General features: G+C 38.0%; 1 protein-coding gene across 2 annotated transcripts in view; it reads right to left on the bottom strand.

The window, feature by feature from the left end:
• The window catches only part of BAZ1A (bromodomain adjacent to zinc finger domain 1A), an 89,316-nt gene that overhangs the window by 5,364 nt on the left and 67,360 nt on the right, over positions 1–16,592 (bottom strand). For both annotated transcript variants that reach the window (XM_069558706.1, XM_069558705.1), the window contains 4 exons: positions 15,537–15,685; positions 8,788–9,035; positions 8,475–8,701; positions 4,103–4,575 (listed from right to left, as the gene is read on the bottom strand). In XM_069558706.1, the coding sequence (XP_069414807.1) occupies positions 4,103–4,575; positions 8,475–8,701; positions 8,788–9,035; positions 15,537–15,685 (1,097 nt within the window). The remainder of the gene's footprint in view (positions 1–4,102; positions 4,576–8,474; positions 8,702–8,787; positions 9,036–15,536; positions 15,686–16,592) is intronic.

Consider the following 16,592-nt stretch of genomic DNA (forward strand, 5'->3'; position numbering starts at 1 on the left):
ATGGAAAAGACTCTCATAAACAAAGAAGTATGTAGAAAACATCCTGGGTGTCGTAAAGGACAAACTGATGTAATGGAGTCTATACGCTTCTCTCTCATTTCCCTTTAGAAATGTACTAACTTAGGGTATAAAAACTACTGTGAAAAATAAAGCTGCGGCAGCAGACCAGCAGACCCTGCTGCACACCCTAGTCTGGTCTCTCTCTCTCTCTCTCTTTCTCTGCTCTTGCCGACGCCATTCATCCTGAGGGTACCCCGGATCCTCCCAAGGCTGGACCCCAGCAAGTGGCGCCTGAACAGGGACCCAAAGGTAAGCCCCCCCACTGTCCAGTTTTTGGGACGGCTAAGTCCCCACTAGGGTGCTACAGGCCCCCCTGCATAAGAAAGGTAGGGTAAGACAAGTGGGTAGGATTGAAACTTCTTTTCACGTTTAAGAAACAGCTAAGATGGGCAACAGTGAATCAAAGGAAAGACAGCTTTTATTGGGGTTATATTACAGATGTTAAATAAAAGATGTATTATTCACATTTGTACAGGAGCAATGTCCTTGGTTTCCGGAAGAGGGCACTGTTAACTTAGATACTTGGGAGAAGGTTGGAAAGAAATTAAAAGCTTATTATACCTTGCACGGACCAGAAAAAATTCCTAATGAAACCTTTTCTTTATGGAACATGATTAGAGATGCTTTAGACCCCCTTCATGAATCTGAAAAAATAAAAGTTAAAGGGGAGGAAGAAGATACTGATTCTAAACTGAGTTATCAACAGCTAAGGGAGATGCTGGCTGCCATGAACACCAACAGTCATTTACAAAGTGGGGATGAAAAGGAGGAACAGCTTTCGCCCCAAGATGAAAAAGATTTAGAAGCAGCAGCAGCTCGCTATCATTCTGGTGAAGATTGGTCCTTTTTTGCTAAAAATGCTCCTAAAAGTCTAAGAGATACATCTCCAATTAGGCCTTCTGTAAAATTTATATTTTACATAAATATATAGTAAAATTCATATTTTACTTTCTTATAAAGTTGTATATTGTATTGTATATTGTGATATATATTATATATTGTATATATACAATACATATATAATTGACATATAGATCATAATATATAAATATAAATATATATTTGAATCCATGGTATCCAATGGTAATTATATATATGATTATATATATAACTGTATGTATAATATATGTATAGTTTGTTTTATGTGTATACATATATATGTATATATATTATATAATTACATATATATATGTATATATATATAATATAATGATTATATATTCGCCATGTGACAGTCCCCCAGACATCTGGTTCCCCCATTGCTTCGACCACAAAAGAGGAAGGGCACTCCTCTGCCCCTGCCTTCGCCACCCACCTGGAAAGTCCAGCAGACTCTAAGACAACCAGCAGTGGAGATCCCGGAAGAACAAATGGTAGAACCACCCACTAAGCAGATGTCACGGCTTTGCATAAAAGACCATGATCCCCCTATTCCTTTACATCACAGGAAACCACCAGGACGTCCTGTGCAGGCAACTCAACAAGCCTCTATAACCATGTGGGGGCAAATTAAGTCACTCTGCCACCAAGCGCAGGGAATAGCTTCTCTACAGGGATCTTCAGCCTCTCCTGAAAAGGTTTTTATTGCTATTGCTTTATTATCTTGCCAGGTAAGTGCTACCCCTTCTACATTGGAAAAATAATGGGCATATTTCCCTGATCCCCCGACCTTCCAAGTAGTTACTTGGAACAGGACCCTATATGGGTCCACACAAACCAGCCTCATCTCTTGGGAGGATCCTCCACTTCCTATGATAAAGATCATTATCCTATTAATTTTAATTATACCTTTAGGGGATTAACAGATGATCTTCCAGTTTGCTTTAACTTCCCTCCTAGCCATACAAAAAGCTTTATTATTCCCACTAAAAACGGATGTATTGGAGCCTTCAAAAAGGCAATTCTGACAGATTCCCCAACATCAAAATTTACATATAAAAAAGGGGACTGGTCAGTTTGGATATTACAAGCTCGTATGCCCAGGGTCCTTGACCCCTATAAATCCTTGTTTTTCAACGCTCCACCGAAATATCCAAATTGTATTGATGTTGCTCCTTTAGACATCGTAGGGAAAACTATTGACCACCGCCTAGGATACCCGCCATGGAAATCTTGTACTTACAATTCAAGAACAGACTATATAATACTGGGAGGCGGAAACTATTCGGCACAAGACTGGAGCAATCCAAACCCGAGTCAAGATCCAAAATCTGTCCATGGCTATACCACTAAATTTAGTAATTGGAAAGATCATTCCATCCCATGGCCATTGGCAGCCAACAGATGGCACCATAATCAATTTGTTCCCCCCATGTTGTCCTATACAGCTAAGGGCAAGACCTGATGGCAACCAGAAATTTGGAAAGCCCTTGCTGCCACCTCTCTTGTCACCCTATCCCGGCCAGAAAACGACTCTACCTATTCTGTACTTGCCTGCTTACCCTCCCCTTACACTTTTCTATGCACTAACGACTCCAAAAGGCTTCATATACAGATGAACTACTCAGGAGGACCGAATATAGTCTACTGTGAACAATGCATGCTTTCATCCTGCCTAACCCCTCAATATAATATTAGTTCTTTTGTGGTGTTGCAACGCCCACCTCACTCTATGGTGCTGGTCACAAACTCTCTGACAGAACACTCAGAAGCTCGAGATCCATCTGGTTGTCTTAAAAAATAAAAAAGGGGGAGATGCCGGGAGCCAGCACCCGAGATCCCACCCATGACAAGGTCATGAGGAGAAGACCTGACAAGCAAGGCAGATCAGGACTCCAGTGATTTCAAAAAGCTGCCCCGGCATTCACCTTAAAGATGATATCTTTCTTTCTGATGCTTGCTATACTAGACTGCTTCCTAGTTTCTGTGACACAGGCAGAAGGCATTCCCCAATCTCTTTCAGAACAAAATCAACTTAAAACTTTAATCAATATGACCCCCAGTGGCATCCTGTAAGATTATCCGGGATGAGAAGAGTATTTCAATCTGAACCCCTTTTGCTAGCCTTTTAGTTTGCTTGACAAATGTGTTTATGCCCTTGATACTAATGCACATGACTGTTCACAACACCTTAATCATAAACAGCATAAAGAACCTGAACACACAAAAGGCCCTAATAGGCACAGAGCCCTTTGGCGGGGTGAGCAAGTCCTATTAGAAAACATAAAAAATATTATTTTATAAAGTTGTTACTGGATCAATGCTTGCCTGCTGTGTTCTTGCTCTTAATGTGCTGAGGTTGTACAATAAAAACTATTGTCAGGAATTTAGAAGATACGAGTTTAGCCCTAGTGTGAAAACAATAAAACAACTGTTAATTTTAGCCAAGAATATAAATTTAGATGGTGACTTTTGCAAGAGAGCTGACCTTTATGTTACATTTCTACTATGTTGCAACCTGCTGTACCTTTACCCTATGAGACTGCAACTTTTCTGTTTTCTGTTAAGCTCAAGGCCAGAAGATAATGCACAAAAGTCTACTATGGAAAAGACTCTCATAAACAAAGAAGTATGTAGAAAACATCTTGGCTGTCATAAAGGACAAACTGATGTAATGTTGGACTAACTCTGTACGCTTCTCTCTCATTTCCCTTTAGAAATGTACTAACTTAGGGTATAAAAACTACTGTGAAAAATAAAGCTGCGGCAGCAGACCAGCAGACCCTGCTGCACACCCTAGTCTGGTCTCTTTCTCTCTCTGCTCTTGTCAACGCCATTCATCCTGAGGGTACCCCTGGATCCTGCCGAGGCTGGACCTCAGCATTCAAGTTTTGGCCAAATTTCTCCATTAATCACAAAACGCTGTTAGCGAATTTCTTTCAAGTACTCTGCTACACTACTACAAACACTAGCAGTGTAGTTTACCTTTATTCCCCAAAGAGCTGCCCCTTCCTTGAACATTTATGCTTCAGGTCAGGTTGCTCCCTAAAAACTCTGTATAGTGGACAGCCTTTTGAGAATGATACAAACTATCTCAACATTCAATCATTCCAGATTACTCAATTTTCTTAGGTGAAAACAGATTAATTTAGAATCTTCATACCTGCAGATTGTCTTTTCCTGCCTCTTCTCTTGGATTCACTATCTTGGAGGGAAAGTTTTGAAGCAACATTTAGAGGACTTGACTGCTCACTTGACTTTGTGGCAATCACCTGGAAGTGAGGGAAACTGGGACTATTTTCTGGTGTATTATTAGCACTCTTCCTGCCTCTGCGCTTTCTACGAGGACTAAGTAGTTCCACAAATACATCTGCTTGCAGTGGGCCATGACTCTGGCGAGTAGAACGACTGGAGATTCTTAAAGATTTAGTTTCTGTAGGAGGAGCAGATTTTATCTTTCTTAGGCTTCTACCAGTAGTTTTAGAAGAAATAGTTGTTTTCGGTGTACTCTGCTGCTGACTCCGTGAAGTGTATCTTCCAGGGTCTTGTCGTTGGCCACGACTTGAGAAAGAAGAGCTAAGTCTCCCTCTTGTTTTAATTGGTAATCTAACTTGTGGTCTTCCTCGTTTTGGTGGGCTATAAACAGTGTTAGAAAACAATTATTGTACAGAGCAATGATGCACATATGATACTTCCATCCCCTTGTTCTACTATTCAGCCAATGAGTTTAACACACATAACTTATGTGTTACTGAGACTTATCCTCAGTAACACATGGATAAGTAACATCCTTATTACTCAGTTTTTTCCCCTGGTAGTTCAGAGGGTAGAGAATCTACTTGCAATGCAGGAGACCTGGGTTTGATCCCTGTGTCAGAAAGATCCCCTGGAGAAGGAAATGGCAACCCACTCCAGTATTCTTTCTTGGAGAATTCCATGGACAGAGGAGCCTGGAGAGCTATAGTCCATGGGATTGCAAAGAGTTGGACATGACTGAGTGACCATCTTTCACTTTTTTTTTTAAACTTAGAACTGACGAAATCTAAAATGTACTTTCATTTATTTCTTTGTAATGCAAGGAGAACCTGTAATAATTTCTCAGTATAACTCCAGCACATCATCATGAAAATCAAATCCAAAGTCATGAATAAACTGCAATCAGATCCTCAGAAGAACTGAATAAATGGACTTGATCATGCTGAAAACTTAAAATGCAAATCTTTAGTGCCGGGGGCCAGCGTGAGGAATTCCGCCCATGGCAAAGGTCATGAGGAAGGAGGCTTGGCATACGCAAAGGCGTGATCAAGCCTCAGGAAACCCCCTGTTCCCGAGCATCTAACCCCAAAACCAGAGTCTGTTTTATGCTCTCACCTACACCTCTGACTTTACGGGGGGCTCTCCCCCATAACCGTTTCTCTCGGAGAAGGAGTAAACGTACAGCTCCAAGACAATAAAAACTCTTGGGCGTGACAAGAGTGTTTCAGCTTACGGACTCCTCTGAAGGTTATCTAACCCACTTGTATAGGTTTGTCCGGCCACATGTGATTGCTTACAGCCTCCCAACCTGAGAGGCACGAGATGTTTTAGACTTACTAAAGGCAAATTCTTTTGGGGAGTTAGAAATTATTAGTATAGTTGGTTAGGAATTATATTGGTGAAGGGTCTCTTATTTGTTGTGTCAATAATTGCTGCTAATTCCCTGCTCTGGGTGGGACAAGCATGTCTCAGGTTAAACCTCTCTGCTGACAGACTAGCTTGTGTGACAGGATTATCCTTACTGCCGCCACTAGGCACATGATTGTTTACTACCTCTCAACCATAAACAGCACAGAGAGTTCTGGAGTATTTTGAGAGTCTTAATTAGCATAGGACTTTTTCTTCTTGGTGAGTCAATGATCGCTGCCAGGCCTCTATATCCTTAGGTACCTGGGAAAATATTAATCAATGTATTTGGAATATAGCAAAGGAAATACGGTAGTTTTTGATGTTAGCAATACTAGACTTTTTGAGTTAATGGATTTTCTCTTTTGTAATAGATCACTGTACTTTGTTATAAATCACTGTGTCCTTGCTATGTAAAAATGTAACTCTATCATATCTTAAGACTAAATAGATCTTAAGGGGAGCATTGGTGAAAGGATTTTCATTTGTCGGGCTGATGTTTGCTGCTAAATCTCCATGTTCCCTACCCTTATAATGAATATAACATATAGGAGAAATAAGTATTAACCTTTAAACATATAGGAGAAATAAGTATTAACCTTTAAGCATATAGGAGAAATAAGTGTTAACCTTTAAGACTAATCATGTTAACCTTGGGTTAAATAAATTCCTTCCTTGCTTGTAACTCACTACACCCTCACCCTATAGGAATGTAACTTTATTTGGAGGGTGGTGCCTGGTTTAAGAAAAAACACCCTTGGAAGAAATAAGTTTTTTGGTTATCAGAAAGAAAGGATCATAAAATGTCAGCAGGTCTCACTCATGGCCAGAAGATGATGTAATATTCCTAAGACCTTTTTTTTATACATTTATGTGAAGCACCTGATTTTGATAAAGGTCAGGACTGCTGACCCCCGCGTGACTCTGTATTCATCCCTATGTGTAACAAAAGGTATATAAGCAAACCCAAAAATAAAGAAATCGGATCAGTTTCCAGACAGACTGATTCCCTCATGTCGTTCTCTTCTGCTCCCCATTTTTCCGGCTGAATTCCCATCTGGAGCGTGGGTGCCCTCCAAGTCTACTTATTCGCCCCGGTTTTCAAGACCACGCGAGAAGGAGCCCAAGGAGGGGCACCTTCCGATATTCAAGTGGCACCGGCGGCCCAACGTAGATGGTGCAAATTCCTTGTCTTGGAATTTTATTGGTATCCCACGTAAACCAAGTTATTCAGCCCCCTTTTTCTCTCCTACTATTTTCTGGCCGAATTCCCATCTGGTACATGGGTACCCGCCAAGCCTACTAATTTTGCCTGGGCTTCTAAGATCGGACCGGGGGGGCCTCAGTGCCACCTCTCCTTCTGGAGAACGGGAAGACGCCTGCGGCCTACGTAGGTGGTGATTGGTATCCCATGTGAACCAAGTTATTCAGCCTCTTTTTCTCCGCTAATCTTCTAATCCCTTACTATCTGTAATTAAATAAGTTATTTCCAGAGACGCCGACTCCGTCCCCACCTTCGAATCACCCTGGATCCACCGGGGCTGGACCCCGGCACTTTAGTTTCCATATGCTTCAGGAGACTGTCACTCTTCATTATTATTGATACTAAGGTAACCTACAGTTTTGGCCAATGGGTCCCACAAAAGTAGGCCTTAAACCTACTATTCCTCAACACCAGGCCAAGAATCTCTTTGCTGTATTTTGATGTTTACTGTAAGATACCAAACTATATTCAGCCTTTTAATTGCCTTTATGTTGCAGATAAAGATGATACAACCCCATTAAGCCTCCTATATCCATCTCCCCATATACCTGAACCTCTGGTTTGCCTAAAATATTTCCAAGAATGTTCCAAGTTCTTTATTGTCTTTATGCTTAATATAATACTATTGAGTTGGTGCTACTAAACAACTTGCTTGAAATAGAGGGGCTGGCTCTCTTTCATCTCCCTCAGGTTGTGACCTTTTTGGACTGTGTCAGTTCCAGTTGCCCTTGCTCCACACTCACTTTCTTGACTCCACGTGTGTTATGTGTGCATGCTCAGTCACTCAGCCCTGTCCAACTCTTTGCAACCCCATGGACTATAGCCCACGAGGCTCCTCTCTTGTGGAATTTACCAGGCAAGAATACTGGAATAGGTAGCCATCTCCTACTACAGGGGATCTTCCCGACTCGGGAATTGAACCTGCATCTCCTGTGTAGGCAGGTGGATTCTTTACCACTGAACCATCTGGGAAGCGATTCCACATGAATGGAGTTCAAATGTTGAAAACAGATGGAGAGTCTTAGAGACAAACAAGAAGAGACTTCCCAGCAAGAATAACCAAATCCATTCGTTAGGTCTGGGTGACACAGCTTGCGCTAAGTTGTCAAATACTTGGCTATGCACCAGTATAGTGTAGTAGTATAGTAGGTGCTGACATGGCAGGAGTATAAAAACACAACATGCTTCCTGGCATTTCTCTTTGTTGACTACTAAGATCACCAATATTTGGGTATAACTTCTTGAGAAAGCAAAATATGCATCCAGAGCTGTGCTCATCTGTGTCTCCTAGCTGTCCTCTGGACTGCTTATTTGCTAAAGTAAAAACCTTAAAGTAATAACCTTAATGAGGCTCTGACTTGACATCCTATCCAAACTTAAACTCATACTTGACTTTGTTATCTGGCTAAGTTCACGCAAGGACTATACTCCTTTGGGAATAATTTCATATGTTTATAATACATAAAAAACAAGGGGAACTTTACGACACTATACTGCACACTTGTTTTTTAAAAATTAGAGGCCCGACCATTCCATTTGTATTTGAAAAGTCAAGAGATTGCCTAGTCATGACTCACGAACTCTCATTTTATTTAATGTTAGGATTTACCTGACTTCTTCTTCTTCTTGAGAATCATCTTCATCTTGTTCTACCTCATACTCTTCCTCTTCACTTTGACCCTCTTCTTCATCATCATCAACTTCATCATCCTCACCTTCCATACTACCTTCCATCTCATCATCACTTTCCAAGGATGGTCTCTGTCTAGAGGAGAGTCTTCTAGAACGCTGCTTTGGCCGACACTCTGGACAAAACCAGTCTCCTTCCGGCACAGTCTGATAAATCACATAAATGATCAGTAATCATCTCTCACTCAAAATCTCAATTCTAATCTGAGAAGCAGAAGAAGAAAAAAAAATACCTTGAGCTTTGGTCGAACACAGTAGGTATGGTGACCCCGATCACAGCCATCACAAAGTACCATGTTTTCAGCATCACCCTTCTTTCGGCATATCTTGCAACGGGCATTCAGTATAGATTTAGACCATATCACACTACGATCCAGGGTGGAGAGATGAAGAAAGACTTGGGACAGACTAGCAGAAGAAAGGAGAGACTCCCTCCAACGGTCCAGGACTGTTTTATAAGAACGCCCACTGTCACTGGCATCTTAAATGAAAAGGAAAGTAATTAAAACTTCCTAGGCAAACCCTAGACATCTCCTAGAACTATTTCTCTTGGTATTGTTAAATAGGTAAGAATTTAGTTCTTCTCTCCTAATACTTCACAAAAAGACCATATGGATATTAAAAACAAAAAATTCATGATAAAGAAAATTTGCTGAGCCACACCTTGTTATGACATGAAGAATTACTTAAATCTGTAAAACAAATGCTTGGGGATTTCAACAGTTAAAAGAGAAAAATAACTTAGGGCAATGTGTTCTCAATCTAGCAATCTAGTTCTTTGTATCAAATCTTGATCTTATTTAGAAAGTTGGCTAAATACAATAACAAGTCAGCTACTATTCATATGAATCAAGAATGTCACTGCCTCATTTGCAGATAAAAGACGGATTGCTCTTTAAGTTAAGTCTCAATCATATTTGGGGTATCTTTTAGGGCTAATGAAAATGCTCTGATGTTAGATAGCGGTGCATAACTGTACAATTGTGAATACATTAAAAACCACTGAACAGAACAATTTAAAAAGGGTGAATTTTATATATGTGAAATATGGTTCAATGAAACTGTTACTAAAAATATCAATTATGTATAAATGCCAACTATATTGCCTCCTGTATCTAAAAAAATATTATTTTTAAAATAAGATAAATTTAAAAAATGTTAATACCCCCTTAAAAATAACTTTCAGTACCAATTTTTATACAGAAACATTTGAATCTATTAAAAATCATTTGGATGCTATTAATCTAGCTAGTCTATCATTTTACATTGGCATGTGATACTGACCTCAAATTGATCTTCACTACTGCAACTACCTTAGTTTTCCTAAGACATTATACTTAACTGTAAAGTGCCTACCACATCACATCAAAATTCTGCAAGATATATCCTCAAATGGAATCTCATGGATAGCAGCATGACAGTTAAGAAAACATAGGCTATGGAGTCAGTCTGCCTTGCGGTGAGCACTAGCTTCTCTATACAGCTGGGCAAGGTACTTAAGGTGCCTCAGGTGCCTAGCAGTATGTGGCTAGCTTATACCGCTGATTAAATGAGATAATACACATAAGACATGTACACTCTCTCTGTCACAGTGTAAATACTACTATTGTTATTATTCCTGCATTGTATTTTCCCTCCAATATGCAGCGTTTTAGAAGATATGAAACAAGTCTATTCTATGACCCCTGCTCTTAAGAAAATTTTAATATAGCTGGGAGGATGAAGATGTACAATGAGGGGAAGTCATAAAGCAAGAGACCTATCAAACACCAGCAGATCTTGAACTTTTTGTTTTGACTGTTAGGCAGAAGGGAGAGACAGGACATGAAACCTAGGGCCCACTCACTGTGGTCAACCTTCCCTTATAAGTTAGGGCCCCAAAAGGCCGCACCTATAAGTGTCAGGGTGGAAACAGGTACCACAAAGAAGGAAGCAGGCAAGGAAATCCGCTCATCTACAGTGTGATATTGGGTGGAAAGGGGAAATACATCTATTTTATGTAACTATAAGCAAAGCCTTGAACAGGTTTAAAACCTAAAAAAACACACGCTAAGATTTTAAAGTGGTCCAGGTGACCAGAGTTCTAGAAAAACATCTATTTCTGCTTTATTGACTATGCCAAAGCCTTTGATTGTGTGGATCACAATAAACTGCAGAAAATTCTGAAAGAGATGGGATACCAGAGCACCTGACCTGCCTCTTGAGAAACCTATATGCAGGTCAGGAAGCAACAGTTAGAACTGGACATGGAACAACAGACTGGTTCCAAATAGGAAAAGGAGTACGTCAAGGCTGTATGTTGTCACCCGGCTTATTTAACTTCTATGTAGAGTACATCATGAGAAATGCTGGGCTGGAGGAAGCACAAGCTGGAATCAAGACTGCAGGGAGAAATAGCAATAACTTCAGATATGCAGATGATACCACCCTTATGGCAAGAAGTGAAGAAGAACTAAAGAGCCTCTTGATGAAAGTGAAAGAGGAGAGTGAAAAAGTTGGCTTAAAGCTCAGCATTCAGAAAAATAAGATCATGGCATCTGGTCCCATCACTTCATGGCAAATAGATGGAGAAACAGTGGAAACAGTGTCAGACTTCATTTTTGGGGGCTCCAAAATCACGGCAGATGGTGATTGCAGCCATGAAATTAAAAGACACTTACTCCTTGGAAGAAAAGTTATGACCAACCTAGATAGCATATTCAAAAGCAGAGATATTACTTTGCCAACAAAGGTCCATCTAGTGAAGGCTATGGTTTTTCCAGTGGTCATGTATGGATGTGAGAGTTGGACTATAAAGAAAGCTGAGTGCTGAAGAATTGATGCTTTCAAACTGGGAGTCCCTTGGACTGCAAGGAGATCCAACCAGTCTATCCTAAAGGTAATCTGTCCTGAATATTCATCAAAGGACTGATGTTGAAGGGGAAACTCCAATACTTTGGCCACTTGATGAGGAGAGCTGACTCTTGAAAGGACCCTGATGCTGGGAAAGATTGAAGGTGGGAGGAGAAGGGGACGACAGATGATGAGACGGTTGGATGGCATCACTGACTCAATGGACATGAGTTGAGTGGACTCCAGGAATTAGTGATGGACAGGGAGGCCTGGTGTGCTGTATTCCATGGGGTCGCAAAGAGTCGGACACGACTGAGCGAATGAACTGACCTGGTGACCTCAGGAATGGCAGAAACAACGGCAAATCTCTGCAATGAAGAAACTTCTGCAGATTAAGTTCTACAGAGTGAGTTAATAGTCAACACCCACAAGGCACATGTGGAAACAAAACACTATAAGCAAGAGCCTGCAGAATCTGATCCATAAAGAGGCATGAGACACAGAATTAGACACTATATAAAATAACTGTGTTTAACATGTCTTAAGAAATAAACACTTGAAAATATGCATAAATGACCAAGCCATTTGAAAAAGCATCTAGATCTCTAAAAATAATTGAGATTTATAACTCAATGAGAGAAGGAGAAAAATGGATGGGTCAAATGACTTCAGACAAAGCTAAAGAGAAATATTAGCAAAAAGGGACATAAATGCAATAATATAGTTCATGTGATTTACTTCCATCCTCTCATTTTGTGCTTCTCTTTATCCTAATTTTCTAATGTAAGTCTTCATGGAAAGTTCTGGCCTAAGTGGGACTCTCCAAGGAAGAAAGCAACAAGTGCTGCTAGTTCAAAGATCTTAAAGAAATATTTCTGGGTAAATCAGAGGGTATTCTTATTGGTAATGGCAAGAAATAAGATTGCAGAGACCAATGTGGAAGAATGGAAGAAAAATTACGACAAACCTTTGGAACATTGAAAGTCAGTTTGACTGGTTCTTGACTCAACGGCTGGTGAAACTATGAGTTTTGATCAAAGATGTGTTTTAAGAAAATTAACCCAGTGGTAGCTCCATTTTTATCCTACCTACTCCAATCCATTTAAAATGTTCTAAATATGAAATATAAATGGATGTCCATATTTTTCTATTTTCATATAACTACTTTAAAAAGGATAAAAAATAGTATATAAAATTGATTCCATTTTTTCTGTTAATTGTTTTCTCATCTTAAACTTTGCTTCTCTAGATTATACAATTCTCAAGGGCAGAAATGTCTTTCATTTTCCATTAAGCTAGCACAGATAAATTCCTCAAGATATTGCTAATTAAATGCATTTTACTAATATAAAATATTGGTAGATTCATATAATCAAATATCACACCAGGAGATTTTATGCTGTTAACTGCCACTATACAGTAATTCATGTCACCATGCCATGCAGGCTTCCCTAGGAAATAAAACAATGACTCTGCTACTCCAGAATACTCCCTGTGCTCATAAAGGAAAAAACAATGTGAATAAATACTATATGTAAAACAAGTACACGTAAATTCCATAGATGTTCATTCTTTAACAATAACTAAGTATACTAAGTTTCAACAATGTCAGTTTTTTATATAACAGGGTAAAAGAGTTTGATTAGCTGAGGTATGAAATGTATCAAGAGAAAGAAAAATTTTAAGAAGATTCATATGATCCAGTCAGTTTGATAAGCTTGCCCTCAACCCTATTCTCTCCAAAAAACCAAATTTAAGGTTTTTCCTTCAAAAGCTAAAAATGTAAATCAATATTCAACAGTAAAATAATAATTCCTTAAAAATATAAAATTCTTTAAAAAGTTAAATATTTATCATCTCTCACACTAGATTGATCTTCCTCTTTTTCTTGTCCCTTTTTTTTTTCTGTCTCCTTTTTTTGATCTTTATTAATTTCTGTGCTACCAAGTTTCAAATTGATAGTTAGTTTGACAATTTCCCCCCACAGCTTAAGGGTTTAACCATAAGCATGACTTAATAAATTATTAAATTATCAACCTGAAACAATTATCACATCTTACCTAAAATTAAGTGAAATATGATTATGTTCCCCAAGTTAAAAAAGCCAAGTTTTATCAATGTGGTTGATCACTAGAATAAGAGGGACATCTAGAGAAGGTGGAACATAAGCAGAAATTTTATTTCTTACTTGATTCTTCAAGAAACTGAAATAATTTCTAAAGTTAAACTGGGAAAATTTCTACTATAGTTAATTTGCTATGTTGAAAAATTATCAAAAATAGGAAATTTTAATGTTTTCTATCTCAAACATTCATAAAGTGGAACACCCTTTTCTCTCCTGGATTAAGTACATATTCTTGATTATCTTTCTCCAAATATTTAGACTACCTTAAAACCCTAGAGGTATACTTCCATTTCCTGCTGTTTCATTCAAAATAGATCATTCAAAGGCTTAAAGAATTACAGGCACCAGTTCTATTAGCTTTGAGGCAGCAATGGTAGATGGTAACATCCATTATTACAAATGATCAACATCTTACTCTGACCAACATTTACAAAGTAAGATAAGCTGAACACTTAGAAAATAAGTAACGTAAGTTGAATTTGTCTTATTTCATTTATTTTTTCTTTTATATGTCTCAGGATGAAATGAATGTCTAAACACTGCTATATACAAACAAGCATAGGGAACACTATAGTTCTCTGCTCTTGTATAATCTATTAGATGTAAACTGCAATGTCTCTCAGTGTCAACGTTTTCCCTTTGTCTAAATATTTAATAAAAGGTACTGATGAAACTGCAAACATATTAAATAATTTGATCCACCCTCACCAAACCTATAAATAGCTTTAATTGATGGCAATTTCAGAAGTGGAAAAATCAGCAGAATTACATTTTATTCCCATACCCCTTTTGGAATCACAGAATTAATATAATTAATAGTAGTAATAACATTTTATATTTGTAAGAGTCCTATGACTTACAAATAACTTTTAATTGAAATAACTGTAAATTCACGTGTTTTTAAGAAACAATACACAGATCCCTCATATACATAATTTGATTTTGACATAGAAAGTATTAGGAAATACTGAAGACAACGGTGATACAACAAACACAAATTTGAATCTTTGTGATTATATGTATTTTATTTCTTACAAACGTTACTTTCAATGTGAAAAGTGAGTTATTAAGCTCATGGTGGAATTACCAATTTATAAGAAAATTAAAATATGGACAGGTTTATTAGAACAATGAGATACTAACTACAAATTCTTCATTTTAAAAATAGATGATTTACGAATATACTAATGTTTCAAGCACCATATATTTATGAAAACTTTGTTCTTACTACTCAAAACATTAACATTCAAATCATTTTTAAAGGATTTTAGTCTACTCAAGACTCTCTCAATATGAGATCAAAAAGATAAGGTTTAAAACAACTTTTTCTTCTAGTACCTCACTATTGAGATATAAACTATCTCAATATAATGAATTATAAATTAATTCAGTTTTTCAGAAAGACCACAGCAAACTAGAGGAAACATATTTTCCTAAAAACATACGGATTATGTTTCCTAGATTAGTCCTAAAAGGCACATTAATTTCATAACTACTGAAACATACTCACAACAGAATTATTTCTGTCATCCTAACCATAGATTGTAGAGCACATCCTCATCTATGTACCCTGAAACACTTGGTATTTCTGATGTAGCACTTCGTACACATGCTCAGGTGAGTGACCCACATTATTAAACCATACCCTTAATGGGGGGCATTTAAGTAGTTTCTTTGAGGTTCTGTTTTAAATGACAATATATTTATGTATACTGTTTGATTATCCAGGGTCTGGCAAGTCACAGGACTTGGTAATCTCTTTGGAAGAAACATTCATAAAAGAGATGGACAGAAATAGTTAAACAGACATTCGTTGAAATGAATGAATACCTAGAATAAATTTTTAAAGTATTATTAAATAAATCTCACCTGAAAGAACTTATATTTTAAAATGAAAATGTAATCTCAAAATTTTCAAATTAGTTGATCAATTTTATTCTGTCAGCCAGTAAAGTTCTATTAATTAAGGGGTAATTGAAAAGCATCTAAAATAGAACATATTTTGAATTAAAAACAGATACTTACCAAGTGGAGCTTTTAGAAAACGCCTCTCAATACCCTGTTCTATTTGAAAAAGTGCCATTGCAAGATGATGAACCACGTTGCTCACTGACTGTGGTGTACTTGCATTGGTTGAGACAGTACTTGGAGATTCTGTTTTTATGCCCAAAAGTCTACAATTAAAACGTTTAAGAGTTTATAGTACTTAAAACCACTATTAGATGAAACTTGAGTCCACTGACTTATCCAGATCCTTACTTATACCTGTGTAAGAAATGGTTTCCTCAACCTCTAGGAGTTCTCATAAGCCACCAGGAAAGGGAGAGAAAAACATGAATCAAGAGCTAAACTATCAAGTCATTTAGGCACATCACAAGGGCAAATACAGAGAGGAGGGAAGGTGGATGAGAGAAGGCTTAGAAGGCTTTAGGAAAGAAGCCTTAGATGGATCAGATGGGCCTTAAGGGAGGAGTAGCTCAGGCAGCTCATTTCTATTTCTCGTGCTTCAACTTTTACTTATAGCTGCCTCCTAACTAACTAGTTCCTTGGCCTCCAATCTTACTCCCTTTGCAATAAATCTCCATGTTGCACCTAAAATGATCATTTAAAAATGCAAGCCCATTTACTCAAAACCTGTATAATGTCTTCCCTCCCAGTTTTATATCCTTTCTACCTTTAGGTCTCAGTTTCACAGTCACTTCCTCTAGCATTTCCTTTGCTGTCTTCCATATTCTCCTATGTATCAATATTACATTTCCACTGGGTATTTACTTCTACCAGAACTCTGACACTGCTCTGTAATTGCTAGCTTAAGGTCCCTCCACCATTTCCTTCTACACAATAAACTTATCCTAAGGGCAAATGCTATCTGAAAAAGTAAAAGTATCTGTCTATAGAGAAATCACTTCTGATTAATAGCTCAAATAATATTTTAGTCTGTTACAGTTTACCAAGTTTTCTTACAGAAAAGGAAAATGGATAATGTAAAGCTACTTTCTGAAATTAATAAAACTTTAAGTTCAAAGACTTTTTAAAAACTTGAATAACTATCATCACCCTAACAAGTTGTCTTTCGGCTGC

This window comes from Ovis canadensis, chromosome 18 (assembly GCF_042477335.2).
Source record: "Ovis canadensis isolate MfBH-ARS-UI-01 breed Bighorn chromosome 18, ARS-UI_OviCan_v2, whole genome shotgun sequence".
NCBI lineage: Eukaryota > Metazoa > Chordata > Mammalia > Artiodactyla > Bovidae > Ovis > Ovis canadensis.